This window comes from Alosa pseudoharengus, unplaced genomic scaffold (assembly GCF_046254945.1).
Source record: "Alosa pseudoharengus isolate Yale_2024_CS ecotype anadromous, Long Island Sound unplaced genomic scaffold, YU_APseudo_1.1 YU_APseudo_1.1_scf_7, whole genome shotgun sequence".
NCBI lineage: Eukaryota > Metazoa > Chordata > Actinopteri > Clupeiformes > Clupeidae > Alosa > Alosa pseudoharengus.
In genome coordinates, this window is record NW_027468859.1 from 32456765 (window position 1) to 32481764 (window position 25000).

At 46.2% G+C, this 25000-nt stretch overlaps 2 protein-coding genes across 9 annotated transcripts in view; both read left to right on the forward strand.

The window, feature by feature from the left end:
- The window catches only part of dtnba (dystrobrevin, beta a), a 47765-nt gene extending 43710 nt beyond the window's left edge, over positions 1-4055 (forward strand). For all 5 annotated transcript variants that reach the window (XM_076273249.1, XM_076273251.1, XM_076273252.1 and 2 more), the window contains one exon: positions 1339-4055. In XM_076273249.1, the coding sequence (XP_076129364.1) occupies positions 1339-1376 (38 nt within the window). In that variant the 3' untranslated portion in view covers positions 1377-4055. The remainder of the gene's footprint in view (positions 1-1338) is intronic.
- A 4800-nt stretch (positions 4056-8855) lies between these two features.
- The window catches only part of dnmt3aa (DNA (cytosine-5-)-methyltransferase 3 alpha a), a 78470-nt gene continuing 62325 nt past the window's right edge, over positions 8856-25000 (forward strand). For all 4 annotated transcript variants that reach the window (XM_076272865.1, XM_076272868.1, XM_076272866.1 and 1 more), the window contains exons 1-3: positions 8856-8959; positions 11539-11745; positions 21320-21424. In XM_076272865.1, the coding sequence (XP_076128980.1) occupies positions 11668-11745; positions 21320-21424 (183 nt within the window). In that variant the 5' untranslated portion in view covers positions 8856-8959; positions 11539-11667. The remainder of the gene's footprint in view (positions 8960-11538; positions 11746-21319; positions 21425-25000) is intronic.

Here is a 25000-nt window from a genome sequence, read left to right on the forward strand (position 1 = left end):
AATGGTCACCCAGCCATTGCCTTGCTAACTCGCTAACTGTCACCCAGCCATAGCCTTGCTAACTCGCTAACTGTCACCCAGCCATATAGCCTTGCTAACTTGCTAAAAGTCACCCAGCCATAGCCTTACTCTTAGCTCTCTTAGCCCTACCCTATGCAAAAATCCCATTAGCCAAATCATGAATTGGCCAACCAGTTCACAGTGACCAACAGAACATCCACTTATCAGTAGTCTGTCAACTGTTGAGTAACTCAACAGCAAGTACACAACAGCACAATGCTTTGAAAAGCTAATCTAGCCAGTCAACTTATTTGCTGACCTGTGCGTTAATTCATGACTAGCGTGTTATGCGTGGGCTACCTACCTGACTTGCCTGAGGTCCTACCTGTGCAGCCCGGTTTGCCCCATTTACGGTGCCGGACGAGTGCGTCTGGCGTGTGTCCGCTCTGTGCTCGACCTCGTTAATGGTTAATGACTCGTTAGCATTAACGAGGGAGCTGTTTATTGGGCGAGGTGGCTCCCGGCTCCACATGGCCCAAACGCCGGCGCTTTATGGGTGTTTTTTTAACTGCTTCCTCTCCGCTCGGAAAAGGGTCCCAGACAGAGCAGCTGCCTGCTTTACAACCCCCTGTGCTCTGATGTACACGGCTCATTATCCAGAGGTTTTGTCGTTTTTCTCCCCCTTTATTCCTCCCCCTTTTAATCCCTTCTTTCCATGCCTCTCTTCACCTGGCGTTTCCCAGACCGTGTCCGACCAGCTCCATGCCATGTGGGCAGTCTGAGCATTAGATTTCTCTTTTGGGCGCAGTGGCTGTAGACAGACATTCTTAATCAGTCATGGCATGGCAAGAACTTTGACTGCCTGGACTGGAGTTGTTAGATACGTTAATCAAAACCAGGGCAACTTGTGTATCAATAGAGGGAGGTAGCAACTGTGACGGTTTAAGTCCATGACGCTTATTGGTACAGGTTAAACAGAGTGAACACATTATTATCGAGTAAGACTTAGCAGTAAAAAATAAAATATAGATATTATGTTCTACTGATACAGTATGTTGAGAGTTTGTGTGTTTTGGGTAGGTAATTGTATTAGTAATAGTATGTGTGTTGGAATATGAATGTATGTTGGGATGTGGGTGCAGGTGTGTGTGTGTGTGTCTGTGTGTGTGTGTGTCTGTGTGTGTGTGTGTGTGTGTGTGTGTGTGTGTGTATGTGTGTGAATGTTATGTGTATTGGGATATGGGTGCAGGTGTGTGTGTGTGTTATATCACAATATTATTCTTATTTGCAAAGGACTCTTGACTGGCTGACGGGATGTTTTGTCATGTCGATCCGCAGGAAAGGCAACTGGACAGAAACAAATGGTCTCCTTGTAGACCTAACCCCCCCCCAACATGACGCACAACTTTCAACCACTGCTGTCATCAGAATACCAGGACACAACCAAAACAGCCCATCCTCAGAAACTCTCAGAGGGAAACGTGAAAGAACAGAGATAAACCAACACACAAACATGTAAACAAAAAAAAAACAAAAACAAATCTGATATCAAGATCACTGCAGTTGCCTCCACCACTGGCCGCTGCAGTGGGTCACTGGCCACACTTGTTCTGTTTCTCTCCTTTGAAGGGAAAGTGTTGTGGTTCCCAGGGTCTGTGCTTGACTGCTGTGTGGTTGTTTGTTAGTTTTTTTTATTACATTTTTTAAAATTAGAATTTGATTTGAGTTTTCGCGCTTGAATTGATTCAGCTTTAGCGGGAGGGGTTTGGGAGGAGCAATTGAAGATATACTGGGAGAAAGCCAACCCAAAGATAGCTGAACAATGACTCCGCCTACTTTGAGTGATGGACGGTGCTAAGGCTCCACCTCCTGAGGAGGATACACTCCACTTTTCGACCAACAGAGAACTGGTTCTTGAAACGGTTCCATTCTGAATTCCTCGAACCTTGGTGCTGTCTAGTGAACCCACCTGCATTTCCACCAGTTTTCTATGGAACCAAGGATGTGTCATCAATAGAGGTTGTGTCAATGTGTCATCAATAGAGGGTGTGTCATGCATGCATAACTGAACTGTAGGATGACACCCCCACTCTGGTTCAGAAAGGGGAAAAACCTTTTTTTTTTGTGCTAATTTTTCAGATTCCGAATCCGAACCATTTATCTTTGGTTGAAATGTTCCGAATGGTTAAACTTCGTGAAACATTCTGTGAACCAGAATGGAGCCGCTTCTCTGTTGGTGGAAAAGAGTGGGACTAAAGGCCTAAGAGTGGGACTAAAAGGATATTAATCGAAAGTGAAAGAAGGTGAGAGGACAATGAAAGAAAAGAAAAAGAAAGTGGACAATGGTCAGAAGTATACAAAATAGATGTGTACAATTAAATGAGTGTGTGGATGTGGAAACAGTTGGTCTAGGAATGGTCTAGTTAACAAGCATTGTCAGAAGGGGGTGGGCCTTGTCTAGAGAATATTTATTGCTGTACGTCTGACCTGTGATACAGACAGAACTCAACCAATATGGTGTGCGGTTTGTTTGTTTATTTATTGCCATGGATGCTTATTTATTTTCCTAGTTCGGCACATTAGCATAACTGTTTATGTAGAGAGCTGGAGGGTATTCCAAGTATGGGGTTCTGTAACTACCTGGATAAGTTAAATCGGAGAGTGTTGTAAAACTCGCTATTGAAGAGCCTCATGGCTTCATTTTCATAGCAAAATAAAGACAAAGCGTTCTTTTAGGATAGTTTACAACTTATTCTGAGCTCATTTATCTAGGTTTGTCATGGACCCGTGTACTTCAGATACCCCCTTACCCCCCTGCAGGTTCTTAAACTGTTGGGTCATGTGATGATTTCAAGTCGGACTGAATCAATCAATGCTGTATCTCTCTGGATCAACCAGAAGAGTTTTTGTGTATATTAAAGTCATAGAATATTTACTGTTTGTGATTTGTTGTAGGTACTAAGCTTTTGTGTTCAATGTATGGAGGATTTTTTTTTTTTCATTTGTGAAAGCACTGCTTTTTGTTGTTTTTTAGCTGAATATCTGCCATATGCACATTTAGATATCTGGCCTGATGTGTGTTGTAGTGTGTGTGTGTGTGTGTGTGTGTGTGTGTGTGTGAGAGAGTGTGGGTGTGGGTGTAAGGGAGAAAGAGCGCAAGTCTGTGTGTGTTAGTGCGCGTGCGAGAGAGAGAGAGTGTGTGTGTGTGTGTCTGTATGTGTGTGTCTGTGGACCGCTGGACTGTAAAGTCACACTAGTGAAGCTGCCTTCAGCTTGAAAAGTCTCCAAGACCTAAGAGTTTGTGGGTTTCATTCTTTCAATAATATACATTGTGTTTGAAAATCAATTATACCTGCTATAACAAAAAAAAAAGTAATGATATAATTGTGCCAAAATTATATGTTTATTTTGAGATTTTGATAGTGTAGTCTTTCAGCAAAGCTGCAGTGTGTTTTCAGATAATTTCCCCTCATTTAAGCTACAGTATGCCACCCCTAAATGCACGCCAAAACATGACCTCACTTCCTGTTTCATGACATGTGCCACAGAATCACCGCCCAGCCTCCAAACACCACCCCACCCTATCCTCCCCTAGTCAGCGTTGTGTATGGAACGGAGTAAGGGACTGAGACTTGATGCTACAGTACCCTCCTTGTGTTTTGTTTTCCAGAAGCGTATGTTTGTGTGTGTGTGTTTGTGTGGGCGGACTCTGATGTCACTGGGACGTTGGAGTGTGTGTGGTGCTGGAAACCATTTGCTTTTTTTTTTTTTTTACACGTCAATCAGGTGTCCCGAGGGTGCCACCGAAGTACTGTGTCTTTCTGGTGCTGTGGCCAGAGTCAGGGAGCCTGAGCCAGCTTGGGGCCCTTAGTTCACAGGGGCCCCCTCAAAGATCTGCCCCCTGAGTTGGAGGGGGGCCCAAAGCCACAGAAGCCCTTCAGAGATCTGCCCCCTGAGTTGGAGGGGAGCTTTTTACTGGGGTGCTGCAGGATATTTTTCTGTCATGATACTGAATGTTGATCTGTGCAAATGAAATAAATCATATTTTAAAAGAATCTACACTTGTGGTGTGTTTTATCACTTTACTTCTGTTTGAAGTACATTGTAATACAGTAGGCTACACCTGCTTTGTGAATTATGAGGTTGTTTTTATGATGTAGCCTAACTTGATGTGGTGTGTTTCACTTCGTAAACTCATATTTCCCTGGTGTGGGTTCTAATCTGTTCCATCTTGAACCCACATTAGAGACTCAGGTTTAACATCCTGTGGTGTGCAGAGTGTCTACCGACATAAGGAGTGGAAAATGGAAATATGTTTCCAGCTCATTTAGTTTACCAGTCCTGCAACAGACAGATTCCCAAAGTGCCAGTAGGCCTAAGTTATTAAGTCTTGGGTAGGCCTACTACATGTAGCTTACCTCCCACTACCTGTGATGTGTTTCAGTTGCCATAGTTACACACTGACGTGGCTCATCCATGGTGACTGTATTTGCTTGCTCTTGCCATCGTTGATCGAGAACGTGAAGTGCGACACGTGATTATTGTACCAGTTCAACCCCCCGCAGGTATGGCGCGGGAATCGTGCCTAAAACCTTCCGACCGTCCATCTGATCAATCACCCGATCGACCAACCGAACGTCATACCACCCGCCTTACTTACATGTATCAGAATAATTGCCTTTTTATAAGCAGCCTACATATACCTACATATACCTACATGAACTTACACGTATCCAACATGTGCCCAGAATTGTTGCAACATGTAGGCTACTTATTCTGTTGGAACATGATGGATACATGTAGGCTTGTGTTGGAACATGAATACATGTAGGAACACTGTTGAAACTTCATTCAATGAACATTCATTAGTCTATTTGTGTCGTTATTAGTGAAAAGCTATTGCTATTGTTGCTTAAACTATTATGCGTAATAACCATCGGCAAAACAGGACTATAACCAATTATCTGCGAGACATGAGAAATGACAGGCTGGCCTTACCACATTTTCTCTTTCTTACATCAATACATTATGGAAGCATATGAGCCCACTTCAAATCTCCAAATATGTGATTATGTATCGTAGCCTATAGGCTAAGTTTAACAACGTTTTATGGACAATTTCCCTCGGACTGCAATTTGAATAGATTTTGCTGTGCTGTAGGCTACTGTAAAAGTAGGCCTACGGCCATTTCTTAGAGTGGCTTGAGATTAACATAGCCTAAATACTGTAATGTTGACACTAATAAAGATACGTTTATAAGTAGGCTAACAAATGAAAAGTGTTTTCAGCTGAAATGGCATGAAGGCTATATGTGGACCGCCTGGACCTTTGAGCAAAACATCAGCAGACAGAGAAGCCCTCAGTGTAGCAATGCAGACTGTTCGGGGGACCTGCTTATCCAACTGTGGGTCGCCAGTCGAACTGACAGGCTTATCATAAATTCACATTTATTTCAATTTGGCTATAGGCTACGATTAAAGTTCCTATGGTTCACAACTAGGCCTACTCGCAATATGCTATCGACAGTTAGCCTACCACAATTTGTAGCCCTATTGGTCATGTTAAGCGTTAGGCCTACTTGCAATGTGAAACTAAAATCTAAGACAGTAGAAAATTATGTTTTTAATTTAATATAAGTCTTTAAACATAATTTTCTACTGTCTTAGATTTTAGACAAACAGACAAAATGCACCAAAAACAAAACCTCCGGAGAGGTAGCTACACATTTGTTGTTGCATGATAAAGCAATGAACGTGCTGGTAGGCGTTTGACATGACGTTTGATGGATCCACCGGATGGTAAGAAGGGAGGTTTTTGGCATCATTCCCGCGCTATACCGCAGGCACTTACAAGACTATGCTAGCCTACTGACTACTATAGGCTAGGCCTAGAAAAGTTAAGAGATAGGGAGTCAGCTTAATGTGACACGTCCATTAGAAAGCTAGGCTACACACAACATGACAATTACCTGTCTCGGCCTTAGCCCGTGGTGTTTCAAGAAACATAGCCTAGGCCTAAGCTAGTGTTCTATCTATGTTTTAATGATTATCACCTACAATATAATTAAAAGTAGACTATGTAGACTAGGCTATATCACGCCCCACAACCACAGCATTAGCAAATGGAATGATTCGGATATGTGCGGACCCTCAGAATTAGAACGCGCCGGGTGATAGTAAGCCAGAGCTGGCCGATTGCCAAAGCAAGCCCGTCGCAACGTGGAATGAATTTTAATAAGTCAGGGGGCGAGTCAGGCCGTGTTTGTCGCGACGTAGTGTAGGTTGTGAAGCTCGTTGGAGTAGGTGATACTAGTATTCCGTTCTGTCCTACTAGCGCTGCAGTCTGCGTAGAGCACCTCACATCCGCTGTGGCAAAAGTCATAATTAGCCTACAACTCCAGTGTCCTTGCGTGTGTTTGTGTGTGTGTGTGTGTGGTGCTACTACGGGCTTAGCCAGTTCAGGCAAGCGTGCACACTCAAGGTCATTTCCTTCCCTGCACACAAATTCATTGTTCACGCGCTCAATTGTTTTACATTCTATCGTTAACCTATGTGATCTCGAAGTCATACATTACCAAACCAAACCCCAATTGCAAACAGATAATAGGCCTACACTACTATGTGTGTAGACACCTTGAGATGTTTTGTACCCCACACACACTACCTATGTCCAAATAAAACCATTTATGACCTATGGCACTTTTGCCTGTCACCTCTGATCAGCTAATACTTTATGATTTCAAAATCATTTCTCTTTCATTTCATTCCCTGGAAATTATTTAGATAATGTTACTGCATGCAGATCTTTGTCTTTAAGTTTGTGGTCCACTTTTATTGAAAAAGAAAAGAAAGGAAGTGAAATATAAAAAAGGTGCAGAAAAAAGGAAACAGGAGATCAGATTAGTTAGGGGACTTCCATGTCCACCTCACACAAACACACACACACACCCTCTTTCTCTCTCTCTCTCTCACACACACACTCCTGCCTGCAACTTGCCGTGCTGCTACTGTTGTGTAATTGTATCCAAGGGACTTCGGCACAAACTCTCTCACCTCTGGCAGCTCTGCAGGAGAGAAAAACACACACCTCTGACTTCAAAGCGTGTGGCAGCAGAGTTACCTGCACAGGGTTTATCAGGGGGCAGCCGCCCCGTTACAGACCAGGGTATGCACAGTCACACATACCGCACACATATATGCCTGTGTGTCCACACACACATACCACACACATACATGCCTGTGTGTCCACACACACATACCACACACATACATGCCTGTGTGTCCACACACACATACCACACACATACATGCCTGTGTGTCTACACACACATACCACACACATACATGCCTGTGTGTCCACACATACAGAGGTTTACTAAAAATGAATACATGCTCTCTCACCCACACATAGTAGTTGTATAGTCATGCCTACATGCTGTACCTGTATTCACACACTGACCTGTAGACACACACACGCTACTGACCTATAGACACACACACACACTACTGACCTGTAGACACACACTAATTTTTTTTAAGTATATTTTCTCGGCTTTTTGCCTTTATTTGGACAGGAAAGTGAAGACAGACAGGAAGTGAGTGGGAGAGAGAGAGTTGGGGTGGGATCGGGACATGACCGCAGGTCGGACTCCAACCTGGGTCCCTGTTGGTACTCGGACCCATTCATGGTATGAGCACTGTAGCCTGTTGCGCCACAGCACCCCCCTAGACACACACTACTGACCTGTAGACACACACACACTACTGACCTATAGACACACACACACTACTGACCTATAGACACACACACTCTGGGCCTGTAGACACACACACTACTGACCTGTGGACTCATGTACACTGACTGTACAAACCTACACATGCACTCAAACCTGTTCACACAGAGAAAGAGAGATGTGGGTGCGTGCATGTGTGTGTGTGTGTGTGTGTGTGTGCATGCACGTTTCTGTGTGTGCACAGTGCACACACCACTCACATCAAAGCAGATTTTTCATAAAGGCTGTGTTCTATCTACTGATGGGATATGTACTTTGGGAAAAAAATGGCTTTTTGAGTTTGAAAGTTACACATGCCCTCATACCCAACTATGCGCACACACACACCCACACACACACACACACACACACATACACAATCATATGTGGTGTGTAGCAGCATACTATATCCAAACAGACACAAACATGCTGGTATATTCTCCATGCAGGGACAGGGCAAGAGGTAAAGCAGGTGGTTTACATTCTCTGTTTACATTCTTTCTTTGTCATTAAGTTTATGCCCCTGCCAAAATATCCAAGGTGAAATCCAGGTTTGGAATGTATCTGTTCCTATAGGATTTTCTTGCCATGTGCTGTGTGAAGTAAGCCTTTAACATTTTATTTTTTATGTCTTTAACAAAACAAACAATATATATTTGTTCTAATATATGATTTATGATTTCATGAAGTGTGAGTATCATCCTCTCTGCACAATGTATGTAAAAATATGTATGAGTGGTATGCTTTTTACCGCGACTTGTCACATTTCAGCCCTGCAGAATTAACCTAAATTCCAAAATAGGTTAGGTGGTGTGACAAAAAGTGAGTATGAATCTGACACGACATGCCTCGCTGTCCCGTAGATTTTTAAACTGTATTAGGTCAATCTATGTGTTTTATTTATTGATACAAACACTTGGCTGCTTCAACCCTGAATTGGTACTCCCGTTTGGAGAGATTAACTGTTGGAGACAATTCCGTGATGTCACGACAAGACGAGCCCGACACCAAACTCCGTCTAGGACCCTGCGGAATCTCTTCCGGTCTGCCGGCCTCTGCGGCGCACGAGAGCGGAGACACCGGAGCGGGCCAGGCCGGCAAGGGAGGAGGTGGACCGGGAGAGACGCCGAGGGAAGACCGGGCAGCGCGCGACTACCGGAGGGTACAGGCCTGGGGCTGGCGAAACGGGTAAATAAGACCGTGCGGTGTTGGGCGAAACACCGATACGCGCCCTCTATACTCATTTTGCAGTCGTGTCAAACTTCAGCGCTACAGTGAGTTGATTCAAGCAATGGTGGGTTGGCTGTCCGGGATTACAGTGCGTCCGCAGATGTGCGCTTTAAAAGCTGCGTGAACTTGGGAGTTTTCTTGCGCTTGTCTGCCGCACAGTCCACTCACCTTTGCTCGTAAACATCTAATAAACGGCACAGTAATATGGTTTCACGTTGTCGTGCGGATTCCTCCGACAATTCTCAAGCGTATGCGGAAAATGAACAGAGGTTTCAGTCGTTTTCCTATAAATGTACCGCGAACGAAGCGACAAGAACTTGGGTCTCGGTACGTTATTGGGGATGGCAGACGCCGCCGGCGCTAGACACCGCTCCACTTCTCTGACTGGATATTTTAATGATGTCATTAACATATTGATGATTTGTTTATGTCGATAGAACACATTTTTCGTCCTTGCAAACACATGCGCCTGGCGATTTCGTCCGAAATATGAAGTTAGCCTATAATTTGCCTTTGTCCAGGAAAAAAGGGGAGGAGTGATTTCCCATCCCTTAATAAGTATTTTTCCATGATTATCATCTGAGACTGACTGAGCCCATTCCCCAATGTTATGCACACGGGAGCGCGCTGGCAGTCAAATGACTCATTGATTAGCTTACCTAATGATGGGGATATTTCATACGACCGTGTTAACCCTTGTCTCGGGCAGCCGACATCAATTCGACAGCAGCTCGCGCTTAGCTTTGTGTGTTTTTTTTCTGTTCTAACGTCAGTAACAGTACGTCGGTGTAGGCCTGTCGACCCCAAAATCGGGTTGTAATCCAGTCTGGGTGTCTGACCTACATGCGTGTCTGCCTCTCTGTCGATGTGGTGGAGTATGCTCACCTGTCCTGCGCAAATGATCACCAAAACGTGGGATTGAACATGATCGAAACTAGTGTTCATAGTGCCGTACAAATATGAAAGTGCCATACAATTGGAATATTAACATCAAACATATGGAACTCACAGACTTGTGGGCCATGTCGTTCAGCTTAGGATAGGCCTATTTCTCCATCTCCATTAAGTGCATGTTTATAACTTAAGTTCCATGGGCTGTGCGTGTGTGTGTGTGTGTGTGTGTGTGTGTGTGTGTGTGTGTGTGTGTGTGTGTGTGTCTGTGTCTGTGTGTCTGTGTGTGTGTGTGTGTGTGTGTGTGCGCGCGCGCGCGCGTGCATCCAGATGTGCCCGAATGGAAGATTCACAGCGATCAAATAACAGATTGCCCATTGAATCCTAGCAGCACCTGTTGTCTGTCACCAGACAGTATGTCAAACACGGCGACAGTTGAAATCCCAGATCTCCCAGTCGTGATATTGAGCGCAGAGAACTCAGTTGCTCATACAAGCCCATCGCCATTATTACATTATTTAATTGCCAATTCTGCTTGGAGGTTAGGACGGCCAACAGTTGGATGTATTTTTTTATATTTAAATGCTTTGCACGTACAATGTACGCGCCTTCGAAGAGCCACCTGACCCAGGCGTTCACACATCCTCTTAACCCCTCTTAACCCACAAACGTGAGATCATCCGGGGGCAGTGACCCAATGGAGCGCTCTCCAGTGTGCTGCCCTTTCCCAGCCGCATCAAGGTAGCGCGATTGTAATGAACTTGTTTCAAACATTGTACTTTGCGTATCTAATCGAATTTAGACATCTGGCAAGCGGACAAATCCATTAGCCCTACACGTTGGACACATTGGGGTGAACATTTTGATGCAAATTGCCTTTTTTTTCTGAACGCCTCCCTGACATAAGACTTCAACATTTACTTCAGGAATGCATTTCAGAGAGAGACTAGGCCTAGGACGCGCCTGCAACAGAAATGACATTAGCCTACATTATCATATCAGACACACTGGCAAGCTGATCTGTCCGAAGGGATAGGACGTTTTGAGGTGAGGCGCGGAACTCATAACTCCAGGGCCTATAGAGGAATCAGTAAAACAATATATATTCTAGGGAAAAGTCTTAACACGTATTCTATTCACACGTATGTCTGACCACCCCAGAACTGCAAATCATTTAACCCAGTTCCGTGAAAAAGTGGAAAATAGAATTTGGCAGAGATTCAACAGCCGCCATGTTAAAATCGAGCCTTGTGAGCAAAGACTGCTGTCACAGTGGTTATCTTTATGTCGGAAATCCTTTGTCTAAAAGTAGCGATAATGTCAAATAATGTCAAGCAATTTGAATAAATTCTATCACATCCTGATACATTTGCGGTACACGGAGGTTACGCAGCTCAGCTGGAATATAACGCTTAACTGTCAACTCTCCTGCGTTATTAACACCGAAAATGCGCAATTTTAAATAAAATCAGAATCACTATGTTTGAATTGTTAATGAAATATTATTTCCACTTATTTTTTGATGGGACGTTGACTCTATTGAGTTGACGCTATTATTGTGAATAACATATAGGCCTACATTGCTTTATAAGAAGTCGTTTCTTGGAATTGGAAATCATAGCCTACATGTTTGCTTTTATTTCCAGGGAAAGGGAAGATCGGAAGGTTTGAAGGCGGAAGAAGATCCGATCTTCCAAAAAAATCACTTCAAGTCTTTTTCTTTTCCACTTCATTTAAAACACAAACGAAAAATAAAATCTTTCTTTTAATTGACAATGCCATCCAACGCAGCGACTGCCAATCCTGCATTCAAAACTTCCGACTTGGACTGTGACGCAGCAACGAAAAAAACGGTAAGGCAGCAACATGGCCACCTTGAATGCCCGATGTGTGTGTAATATTATGTGGGCGACTGCATGCGTGCATGACTGAGAGAAATAAAACGTGTGTGTCCGTGTCTGAAGAACTGCCCTGTTTCTCGTTCGTACACATGTATGTGCGTTGTGCGTATGGATGCGTGTGAGTGAGAAAGAGGAGGAGGGGGCGGGGGGATTGTATCTGCAGAAGATGAGCCGCGCTCACCGTGATCTATCAATAACGGACAGACCAGACCCCGCAAAATCTGCCGGTCTCTCGCAGTCTCGCACCGAGGAAGACAGTCAGGAGGTCCGAACCAAATTAGGTTTGCCGTCCTTAGTGCGGCCATTTTCCTCTGTTTACGTCCATGTTCAAAATGGTCCTTTCAAGGGAAAAATCCAAATGTTGCCTATAGAAGCCCAAGCCAAACCATATGTCATTACACTCTGCTAGAATATTTCTCGACATAACTTGTGGTGACTGGCTTAATGTTTTATTTTTACGCCAGAGGGATATGAACACGTAGCCCCCCCTGAATGTCGACAGCGGCTGTAAATAGCCTAAAGTAAAACTCTTAAAAGGCGAAATTTACTGTAAATTAGGATGCATGATATCCGTTTTTCTCCATAAAATTGAAGCTCTCTGATACACTTTTGAGACGTAGGCTGCATCTTCGCTAAGCAGTTGGAGCGTCGGAACGTCAGAGCAGGCCCATATGAACAATGAGTATTGTTAAGGTAAATCAGTGACTTTTCCTCTTAATGATGGGAACGCATTTCTTTTAGAATGATACTAACCTGGAGGGTCTTACATTTTAAATTTGAACTTGAGTGAACATGGCCACCACAAAGTCAGTGCGCACTGGATACGTTTTCCAGCATTTATTTTAACACCTGGCATTTCATGTCTAGTGCTGTTAATCAAGTTTTATGGTAATATTTAGCAAAAGTCTCTGAATTTGATGAATGTCTCCACTTATGTCAAGCGATAATGTACTTGTGGTCAAATGATGTGGTGTGTGAGTGTGTGTGTGTGTGAGAGAGAGAGAGAGAGAGAGAGAGAGAGACTGCTTTGTATGAAGATGTGTGTATAGTGTGTGTGGATTGGTGTGTTTTTAGCATTTCATTTTCAGCCACGATGTGTGAATCAAGGTGTGTGTGTGTTGAAGCTTAGAGTTTATGCCATTAGTAAACACTGTGAATGTGTGTGTGCGTGTGTGCGTGTGTGTGTGTGTGTGTTTGTTTTGAATTCAATGTTGTAAGATCAGAAACATTCTTCTTGGGGGGAAACCTCTTGCAGGACTGTGCAGAATTTAAGCATTGATTCCAGGACTGTTTTCTCTGCAATTTCCAGTCATTAGCCCACAGCGTTTGTGTGGACGTCTGCATGAACTCTGTGAAAGTTATTTATTGGCCTCTAGTGTAGTATTTATTGCGGTCGTCAGGCGATGTTTTCTTTGGCCTTGTCAGGCCACCGGGTCAGCTGTCAGAACCTCAGCTCACTCCCAACATTCGCCACCCACACATACACACTTACACACACTCATACACACACTCATACATACTTTCCTATGTATGCCTATATATTATCTGTTTCTCACAAGTACACACATACTCACTCTCTCTCTCTCACACACACACACATAAACACGCAAACACATCCACACACGCATACACACACTCACACACACACACATTCTCATCTGACCAACACATATCACTTAGATAGTGACAATGTCTGTCTTACTACATGTTCACTCTTGTATCCAGCACTTCCCTTTCATTATCACTCACTCACACACACACACACACGTTCTCTCTCTCTCTCTCTCTCTCTGCCTCTCTAACACACACACACGGTGACTTACTTCTTTAGGAGACTTTGTAACAATGAGTGTGTGTAGTGTGTGTGTGGTGTGTGTGAGCTCACTGGAGTGTTTATATCCATTCATGCATCTGTGTTAGAGGTGACTCTTCATCTTTCTCTCTTTCTGTCTCTCTCTCTCTTTCTCTCTCTATCTCGCTCTCTCTCTGTCTCTCTTTCTCTGTCTCTCTCACACACAAACACACACACACATACACACATTACCCCACCTCCCGCCTGGCTGCACACACACACACATACACACACGCATATATTCACCTGTCAGTCTTGCTCTACAGAAGAAAGGCTTGCATCTCACTTCATCACCCCATGGCCTCAGTGCAGCTGAAACACCACTCACGCCTCTCATTGCCTTGCAGGCTGCCAAAGTGGCGCAAATAAATCAGACAAAATCATTTTTTAAAACTCATTTTGTAAAAACCACATCATAAAGAGGCTGGCTCCCGGTCAGCCGAGAGGCCCGCTCCGTTTATTTACCCGCTGGGAATGTTTATGTTGGTGTGAGGAACTTATGTTGTCTTTGGAGCGCAACATTTGTTAATTCCTCAGCTCGTCAACAGACATTGAGGCCCCTTCTGTTAGGAGAACCTTTTTTTTTGTCTGAGACCAATCTGTGGACTTTTCGGACTTGTAATGCTGGAATATTCTGGAAACATTTATTTTGTGGTCAGTTGTGAAAGTTGTATAGCTTGCCTTTCTTATCCACTAATCATTTCAAACCAGCTAATTCCCCTCATTTTGTTTCCAATATTATTAAACAAAGATAATGGTAATAATGAATGGGTGTTAAAAGGGCCTGAGGTCTTTATCTTGGCTTGTGTTTGGACACTGCTGCTCACTAAAAGTGCCGTGTGTGTGTGTGTGTGTGTGTGTGTGTGTGTGTGTGTGTGTGTGTGTGTGTGTGCTGAGGCCTTGAGCTGAGTTCGACTTCTTGTCTGAAGCTTTGACTGGTCCCCAGTGGTCCTGTGGAAACGTCTCGTCCTCCACAGGGTTCCCCCAGTCTCGCTAGACATTCTTAAGCTGAGAGGGAGAAAAAGAAAGAGAAAAAAAAACTGCCGGCATTTTGCTTTCAGAAAACATGGCGAACGAAGACAGTTGACCAAAGCAAGGGAGTGAGAGGACAGGAGGATGAAGAGATGGAGAGGGAGAGCGACAGAATAGAGACGTGGAGGAGGAGGAGGAGGAGGAGGAGAAAAGAGGCAGCCGCCGGAACAGAGTCTGTTTCACCCAGGGAACTTCCTTTCCCCAGCACTGATCATAGCCTGGTTGCTTGGCAACAGGAGGTGCCCAAAATAACTTGCCGCTGACAGAAATAGTGCAGATTCGACAGCCAACCAATCAGCCCGTCCAGTGGCACACACCAAAATCCTCGCGTAAGGCGGCTGTGCCAGAGACTCCGCTGCCCTACCAAATCCCTTACACTATGTCCCTGTCAGGCCGCCAAATATGCAGCACAACACTACGCAATCTCCATTCTTAATATCCTACAAGATATTCAGCTCTCCACAAGAACACCCACAATAAGGAGTCACGCACACACACACACACACACACACAGACACACACACACATACACACAAACACAAACACACACACTAACACACACACACACACAAACACACACACACAGACACACAAACACACACACTAACACACACACAAACACACGCACACACATACACACACACATCCAGACAGGAGACTTGCTGCCATGCCCAATATGGCCCTGTTCCCAGTCAGCTGTTCAGCTGCTTCACTAAGTCGCCCCCCACCCCTCTCTCTCTCCCTCCATCACCACTCCACCCAAGTGCCCCTACTGACTCACCCGTCCCCCTTCAGGGCACTACCACACCCTTCCACATCATACACACCGCCCCAAACCAGACTGAACCTAACCTAAGCAAGTGGAATCTCAGGGTCCCATTAAATATGATTTGTGAGTCTGGTAATTCTATACTCTTCGACCAAAAAGTTCTTCACTTGACTTCACCATCTGGTGATGGATGCTCTCTCTTTCAAACCTGTTTGGCTTGGATAAAGTAAAAAGCCTGTTCTGACAGGCAATTGAATTGTTATGCGCAGAGTGTTAAACTTCTTAAACAAAGAGTAGAAGGGTGTTAACGGGAACTTTTTGAGGCATACTTTACGAAACAGTCACCTCAATCTTTTTCAGAGATTGTTCTGCACCACCAAACTCTCTCACTTCACCACCAGACACTTTACTCAAACGTTATAAATAATTTGGCTTTGCACTTTCCCTTTCAGAACAGCTTTGTGAAGAAGACCGGTTTTGGTGGCTCTATATGAAACCATAACCTTATCATAAACATGTCATAACAACACATCACTATTGTAAAAGCAAGTGTGACGGGGGAATGGTTCCTGTAATATCATCAATGATATTGTTTGGTTGTCCACGGTGAACATGTCATTTTGTGTGACAGTGTTTTGATTTAGTAGCTACTAAGTACGGTGTAACTGAAGTAACAGTGGTGCAGCCGAAAAAGAAGCAAGTTTCAACGTAAGGTTTAAAACACCCTTTCACACCCAAACTTATGCTCTGCTGGTGCAACTGACCGCTGAACACTGACTAGCATGACAGCATATGTGAAGATATACCACTTTCCATATGTTGATGACATACTTATCATGTCAATTGTATTGTAGAATTGAATCAGATAAAGTATTGATCGTTGTGGCGAACTCTTTCATGCTCCATCTCGACTATGAAAAAGACTATTTGTTTTTTCAATTTAATTTAACTTTTAGAGCACCAAAACATTACACATGTCTCATGGCGCTTTACAGAATGTTAGACAATCAGAGACTATAAAGACTATATATCACAGACTATAAAGTCTAAAATCCAGTCCATATAAAGAGAACAGAAAATGGGTAGAAATGGGCCTACCAAGAGTAATCTATTTAAGGGGTGTGCTTTCGGGGACAGCCGTTGGCAGAAATATTTTCCACTAAGCGCTCCACCAAAGAGACCTTTCCCCAATCTATACTGTAATCCCTCTCAGTCCTCAGCTGTGGTCTTTTGTGGTCTTATTTCTAGTCCGCTTTTCCAGTGGACCTATAGAGCGAAAACACTTTGCTCTCTCCCTGAGCTATATCTCAGGGCTGCGCCGCAGCCCTCGTCTACAGACTCATATCCCGCCGCTATCACTCTCAGCAGTGGCCTGCTTACTTAAGACATTTTGTTAGACCACATGGCAGTTGAAGGGCCTTCCGCCTTCTCTGTCTCAGTATTTTTAATGTATGGGACATATAACTGGAGGAATGCCGTTGTGTGTGTGTGTGTGTGTGTGTGGGTATTAGTGTGTGGGATGTTGTGTGTTGTAGAGTAGTGTGCGCCTGTTTATACAGTCTCGCATTTCAAGTTAATGAGTAGAAAGACCAGCATAGGCATGTCAATCAACCGAGGGAGTCAAAGTAAACATTCACATGGACAAACACACACACACACACACACACACACAGAACTTCTTATGCTGACATTTATCAACAGTTACTCAACAAAGGGTACAGTTGGAAGCCTCTTGCCAAGAGAAACCTGCACTGCTGCCCCTCTCTTGTAGGAACTACCCTGTGTGTGTCTGTGTGCATGCACGAGAATGTCAGTATGTGTGTGTTTGTGGTTGTGTGTTTCTGTTTGTTTGTGCTAATCGCTCCCAGTTAGAAACTGGTTTATTTTTGTGTTTGGATTACGGAATTAAGGGCATTGTTTTGGAACTGAGTATTTATTTATTTATTTTTGTGTGCGTGTATGTGTATGCGTGTGTGTATGTGTGTGTGTATGTGTGTGCGTGTGTGTGTATGTGTATGTGTATGTGTATGTGTGTGTGTATGTGTGTGCGTGTGCGTGTGCGTGTATGTGTATGTGTGTGCGTGTGTGTGCATGTATGTGTATGTGTGTATGTATGTGTGTGTGTGTGTGTATGTGTATGCGTGTGTGTATGTGTGTACGTGTGCGTGTGCGTGTATGTGTGTGTGTATGTGTGTGTGTGTGCGTGTGCATGTATGTGTGTGTGTGTGCGTGTGTGTGCATGTGCTGCTCTTTCCCAGTTTGGCAGAGGAAGGCACTGCAGAGGCCATTGCCGGCCTTTGTTATGTCAGAGCGAGAGACAGAAGGGAGTGAGAGAGAGAAAAAAGAGAGAGTTTGTACACATTTGCACTCTTCCCTCCCGCTGGGCCATTGCTGTCTGCGCGTGGTGTGTGTGTGTGTGGGCTGGCGAGGACACCAGCAACACATGATCAAAGCCGAGGCGAGACACGGCCTCAGAGGACAGACCGGTTGCTAAGAGGGTTGCCACGGACGTGACGTCAACATGGTCGCTCCATGCCCAGACCCTTTAGTCAGCACAGCAGCATCATGCTCCGAACGGAGGCGGTTGCTAAGCAGTATTTCCTCCATAGCAACCTCATATCCCCCCGTCTCCATGTCTCCCACTCTCAAGGCAAGCTGGCTCCCAGGTGCGTCTGCAAGGTTATGGGGGCAATGTGGAGGTGGTAGGGGAGAGAGAGAGAGAAAGAGAGGTAGAGAGAGAGAGAAAGAGAGAGTGAGACGTCAGAAAATAACTCTGTCAAATGAAGAATAAAGAGTGGAGAGCATTTGTAAGTAAGAACTTAGGCAAGGTCCAAAGAGATAGCAAGAGAGAAAGAGACCCCTATTTTGTGTCATATCCTGAGGGACTGTGTTTGTGTGTGAGTGTGTGTGTGTGTGTGTGTGTGTGTGTGTGACACTTCTCTACAATGACCTTTCCAACTGGATTTGGATTTCACTTCTTTCATTGCCTACTATTTGTCATGTATTTGTCCGTCTGTCTGCAGACTGTTACTACACACACTCGGTGCCTTGACTGGTGTGCTGCATAGTCAGTCCAACAAAGCTCATTTGCATGTGAATGAGAGAGAGAGAGAGGGAGGGAAATTAAAATGAAGGATGGAGGAAATGTATGAAGGAGAGCAAGAGAGAGAGAGCAGAGAGAGGAAGAGGCAGAGGGGAAAGGCTTGCGGTCGAGGGGGGGAGGGGGGGGGGCTTGCGGTCGAGACTTTGGGTTTTCTCCACCTCCAAGAAAAGCAGCTTTTCGATTGGTTCTGTCTAGAAATACCTGTAGTAGAGTAAAGAGCCACGAAACGTAGCCTCACAGTAGAGATAGAGCCTCAAGATAGAGACAGCAGTAGGGATGTGTGTGTGTGTGTGGGGGGGGGGGTAAAATATGCTTGACTACCTGTATGTGTGTTTTTGTGTGTATGTATCCATGTTTGTGTGTGTGTTTGTGTGTGTGTGTGTGTATTTGTGTATCCCTGTTTTTGTGTACAAACTGTATGGACCAAAGCTGGCGCACACTGACATACAGTATGTGTGTGTGGTGTGCACACACGTGTAGCACAGACTGAGAGGAGAGATCATATGGACGTATGTGAGTGTGTAGTATATGAGGCAGTGATTAAATAATGCATATGTTAATGCTTATGTCTGTGTATTCATGTGCCTGGCGCTGATTCTGGAACCTCATTGGCTTGCTGCCCGGGGGTTGGGGGTTGTGGGGTGTGTGTGTGTGTGTGTTGGGGAGGTTGGGGGTGGGGGGTGGTGTCAGGAACGGCTGTCAAAGCCGTCAGGGGGTAACAGGAAGAGAAGGACACGCAGAACTTGTGACGTCACTCTGACAGTGTGGGAGTGAAGAGAGAGAGAGAGAGAGAGAGAGAGAGAGGGAGAAGTGTGGAAGTGAAGAGAAAGAGAGAGAGAGAGAGAGAGAGAGAAAGAGAGAGAGAGAAAGGGAGAAGGAGAGAAACGGAAAGATAGAGATGGGAGAGACAACGGGCTGGAAGAAAAGAGACAGACAGAGAGAGGGGGGGGGGCTGAGTGGTGAGTGGGAGTTGGAAGAGACCCCCCCCAAAGCAGCAATAAGCAAAAGACATGCAGGAGAGACATGGAGAGAGAGCAGCGCAGAGAGAGAGAGAGAGAGTTCATAGCTTTCTTTGTTTTTAATCTTTTAAAGTGCCTTCATTTCCACTGTCTCAGTAGTTGAGTAGCCACATCACATGGGAAGCAGAAGGCCATCGCCCCGTATGTGTGTGGTGTGTGCTGTTTAATCGGAGTGTGTGAGCTGTACAAGCTGTGTGTGGTATACATAATTGTGTGTGTGTGTGTGTGTGTGTGTGTGTGTGTGTGTGTGTGTGTGTGAGAGAGAGAGAGAGAGACAGAGAGAGGGAGAGATGTTCAATCTGTATCTGTGACAGTTGTTTCAACTCAGTGCCTCTGTGTAACTGTGTGTGTGTGTGTGTGTAACTGTGTGTGTGTGTGTGTGTGTCTGTGTGTGTGTGTGTGTGTGTGTGTGTGTGTGTGTGTGTGTGTGTCAGTTGAGGGCTGGAGACTGATGACGTCTTATTGCCTTTATGTGTGTGTTTGGAGGCAGTGATATTGTCTAAAAACAGACTGTGTCTCCACTCAGGCAGGGCGTCTCTAGTTAGGCCCTATCATCTACATTTGGCTCCGTGCCGCCCCCACCCAGTTCCATACAGCATGGGTACATGTGTGGGCTTATTGTTGTAGACAGGTCTATATATGGTCTTGTTATTGTAAATGCTACTGTAGTGATGTAAACTGCTATTCCTACATGTAATAAAGTATGTGTCTGTCCATCTCTCAATCTGTGTGTGTCCTAGCCATTACTGTGTGTCTGAGTGTGTGTGTGAGTGTGTGTGTGTGTAAGTGTGTGTGTGGTCCTAGCTGATACTCACAGGACCAGCTGAGGGACAGGATGATCTGAAAATGTAACACTGTCAGTGAATGACCAGAAATGGTCTTGAAGTTCACTGTTAATGTTGTCCAGTATATTATATTAAATGTTTTGTTACACAGACAATTTTGTGTGATCTCCCATGATCCTTACAAGAACAAGTACAAGAATCAATCACAATTTATAGGCCCATAAAATGATCATTCCCCCATGTTTTTCATATTAAATTAACATGCAAATGTGGTTGGAGGAGGATGTAACATAAATGGATCAAATGTGCATGTACATGTGTTTGTGACTGAGCTGTATATGTAAGGTGCTCAAGATGAACTGAACTGTTTGTGTGAGGGGTGTGAGGTAGTGGATAATCATAGAGGTGTGTGAGGTGTGTGAGGTGAACTGTCTGTGTGAGGGGTGTGAGGTAGTGGATCATCATAGAGGTGTGTGTGAGGTGTGTGTAAGTTGTGTGAGGGGTGTGAGGTAGTGGATCATCATAGAGGTGTGTGTGAGGTGTGTGTAAGTTGTGTGAGGGGTGTGAGGTAGTGGATCATCATAGAGGTGTGTGTGAGGTGTGTGAGGTGAACTGTTTGTGTGAGGGGTGTGAGGTAGTGGATCATCATAGAGGTGTGTGTGAGGTGTGTGTAAGTTGTGTGAGGGGTGTGAGGTAGTGGATCATCATAGAGGTGTGTGTGAGGTGTGTGTAAGTTGTGTGAGGGGTGTGAGGTAGTAGATCATCATAGAGGTGTGTGTGAGGTGTGTGTAAGTTGTGTGAGGGGTGTGAGGTAGTGGATCATCATAGAGGTGTGTGTGAGGTGTGTGTAAGTTGTGTGAGGTGAAATGTTTGTATGAGGTGTCATGTTTTATCAGAGGGGTGGGTGTGAGGAGTGTGTGATAATGAATCATCAGCGAGGTGACCTGTTTGTGTTTCTGTGGGCAGAGTGCAGGGCAGGCGGAGCAGGAAGTGAAGGACGCCTCACAGGAAGTGAGTGTGACGAGCACTCCAGCACGCAGAGTGGGTCGGCCGGCCAGAAAACGCAAAGCTGTGAGTGCACACACACACACACATGGCAAAACTGTGAGTGCACACACACACACACACACACACACACACACACACACACACACACACACACGGCAAAACTGTGAGTGCACACACACACACACACACAAACACACACACACACACAAACACACACACACAAACACACACACACACGTCAAAGCTGTGAGTGTCTCAGCTTTTCACCTCACCCAGCAGCCCACAGGTGAAAGACATTGTGGCCATTATCTGTATTTGCATTTGAGTTAACAGGCTGACCATTACAGCTCTAACCATCTAGACTAGGTCATTATCTTGGTCAGTCATCTGTCCTTGTGTGTGTCTGCGTGGGTCAATGACTAAAATGAGGAGTGTTCTCTAACTGCAAGGTTATCTCAGCACCTCACATACTCATCTCAGTCAACTCCAACAAACGTGTGCACCTCCCACCTACACTGTGTAGTGGAATTTCAGTTGCGGACAAGTCAAAAATGCTCTTCAAAAAGATTTATTTATAACTATTTACAAAAAGAGAAAACAAGAAAGAGGCTGAATAGATCGGCATGATTAAGTCCAAGTTTGAAACTGGCGCTGCTGTCGTATGACGTCTCTGTGCTTCACTGCGCAGCCTCTCAAATTGGCAAGCGCTTCAGCATAGCGCACTCAACCACACCCCGACGCACAGGTCCAGGTCACTCAACCACACCCCGACGCACAGGTCCAGGTCACTCAACCACACCCCGACGCACAGGTCCAGGTCACTCAACCACACCCCGACGCACAGGTCCAGGGCACTCAACCACACCCCGACGCACAGGTCCAGCGCACTCAACCACACCCCGACGCACAGGTCCAGCGCACTCAACCACACCCCGACGCACAGGTCCAGCGCACTCAACCACACCCCGACGCACAGGTCCAGGTCACTCAACCACACCCCGACGCACAGGTCCAGCGCACTCAACCACACCCCGACGCACAGGTCCAGCGCACTCAACCACACCCCGACGCACAGGTCCAGGTCACTCAACCACACCCCGACGCACAGGTCCAGGTCACTCAACCACACCCCGACGCACAGGTCCAGCGCACTCAACCACACCCCGACGCACAGGTCCAGCGCACTCAACCACACCCCGACGCACAGGTCCAGCGCACTCAACCACACCCCGACGCACAGGTCCAGCGCACTCAACCACACCCCGACGCACAGGTCCAGGTCACTCAACCACACCCCGACGCACAGGTCCAGGTCACTCAACCACACCCCGACGCACAGGTCCAGGGCACTCAACCACACCCCGACGCACAGGTCCAGGTCACTCAACCACACCCCGACGCACAGGTCCAGCGCACTCAACCACACCCCGACGCACAGGTCCAGGTCACTCAACCACACCCCGACGCACAGGTCCAGGTCACTCAACCACACCCCGACGCACAGGTCCAGGTCACTCAACCACACCCCGACGCACAGGTCCAGCGCACTCAACCACACCCCGACGCACAGGTCCAGGTCACTCAACCACACCCCGACGCACAGGTCCAGGTCACTCAACCACACCCCGACGCACAGGTCCAGCGCACTCAACCACACCCCGACGCACAGGTCCAGCGCACTCAACCACACCCCGACGCACAGGTCCAGCGCACTCAACCACACCCCGACGCACAGGTCCAGCGCACTCAACCACACCCCGACGCACAGGTCCAGCGCACTCAACCACACCCCGACGCACAGGTCCAGGTCACTCAACCACACCCCGACGCACAGGTCCAGGTCACTCAACCACACCCCGACGCACAGGTCCAGGTCACTCAACCACACCCCGACGCACAGGTCCAGGTCACTCAACCACACCCCGACGCACAGGTCCAGGTCACTCAACCACACCCCGACGCACAGGTCCAGGTCACTCAACCACACCCCGACGCACAGGTCCAGGGCACTCAACCACACCCCGACGCACAGGTCCAGGTCACTCAACCACACCCCGACGCACAGGTCCAGCGCACTCAACCACACCCCGACGCACAGGTCGAGGTCACTCAACCACACCCCGACGCACAGGTCCAGGTCACTCAACCACACCCCGACGCACAGGTCCAGGTCGCTTTTATTGCACTGATTAACAGATCTGATAGAAACTCCAGCATGACGTCATGATTGACAATTAGCGGGACCTGTGTTCACACAAAGAGCAGGAAAAAGGCACAACACACTGCAGTTTAGTGTGCACCTCCCTCCCACGTACAGTACCTCCCAAGTACAGTACACTGCAGTTTAGTGGGCACCTCCCACGTACAGTACACTGCAGTTTAGTGTGCACCTCCCACGTGCACTGCAGTTTAGTGTGCACCTCCCACATACAGTACACTGCAGTTTAGTGTGCACCTCCCACGTGCACTGCAGTTTAGTGTGCACCTCCCACGTGTACTGCAGTTTAGTGTGCACCTCCCACGTACAGTACACTGCAGTTTAGTGTGCACCTCCCATGTACAGTACACTGCAGTTTAGTGTGCACCTCCCGCGTTCAGTACACTGCAGTTTAGTGTTCACCTCCCACGTGCACTGCAGTTTAGTGTGCACCTCCCACGTGTACTGTAAAAATGTGAATCAGGTTTCTCGGCCAAGTATACTTGCGTATACAAGGCATTTGGTCTCTGCATTTATCCCATCCGTGAATCAGTGAACATACAGAGCACACAGTTAACACACAGTGAGGTGAAGCACAGACTAACCCAGAGCAGTGAGCTGCCTTGCTACAGCGGCGCTCGGGGAGCAGTGAGGGGTTAGGTGCCTTGCTCAAGGGCACTTCAGCCGTACCTACTGGTCGGGGATCGAACCGGCAACCCTCCGGTTACAAGTCTGAAGCGCCTACCCCACACTGCAGTTTAGTCTGCACCTCCCACGTACACTGCAAAGTATACATGTATGTCACCAGTTTAGATGTATATATACTGGTTCACTGTTAGCTTTCATTTAGTACAAACTCAGCACAGATGTAATATAATATAACTTCAGTGAAATATTGATAAAGTGCTTATTTGACTTGCTTGATATGTATTGCGCTGTGTTTATTAACATTTTCGGTCACAGAGACCATAGCATACATGCCTCAAGATGGGGCGATTTGGAGGGGGCTTGGTACGAGCTAAAGCTAAGAGATGAATTAGTAATGGCTTTAACTGATCTGGTGCCTGCTGAAGGTGACTGAGTGGTCTTTTTAGGGATCACCTCACAGATCACCTCACCCACATAACCTTTTCAGTCAGGTCTGTGTTTTATGTGTTGGTATACTCGTGTGTGTGTGTGTGTGGGGGGGGGGGGTAGTGTTGTTGTGTTCTGATTGTGTGTGTGTGTGTGGGGGGGGGGGGGGGGGGGTAGTGTTGTGTTCTGACTGTGTGTGTGTGTGTGTGGTGGGGGTGTGGGGTGTGTAGTGTTGTTGTGTTCTGACTGTGTGTGTGTGTCAGGGTATTGTGGCCTGGCGGACAGTCAGCACCACAGATGCTGGCACGGTTAGGTAGTGCAACAGCACACACACACTGCCAGATTCAGTGTGTGTGTGTGTGTGTGTG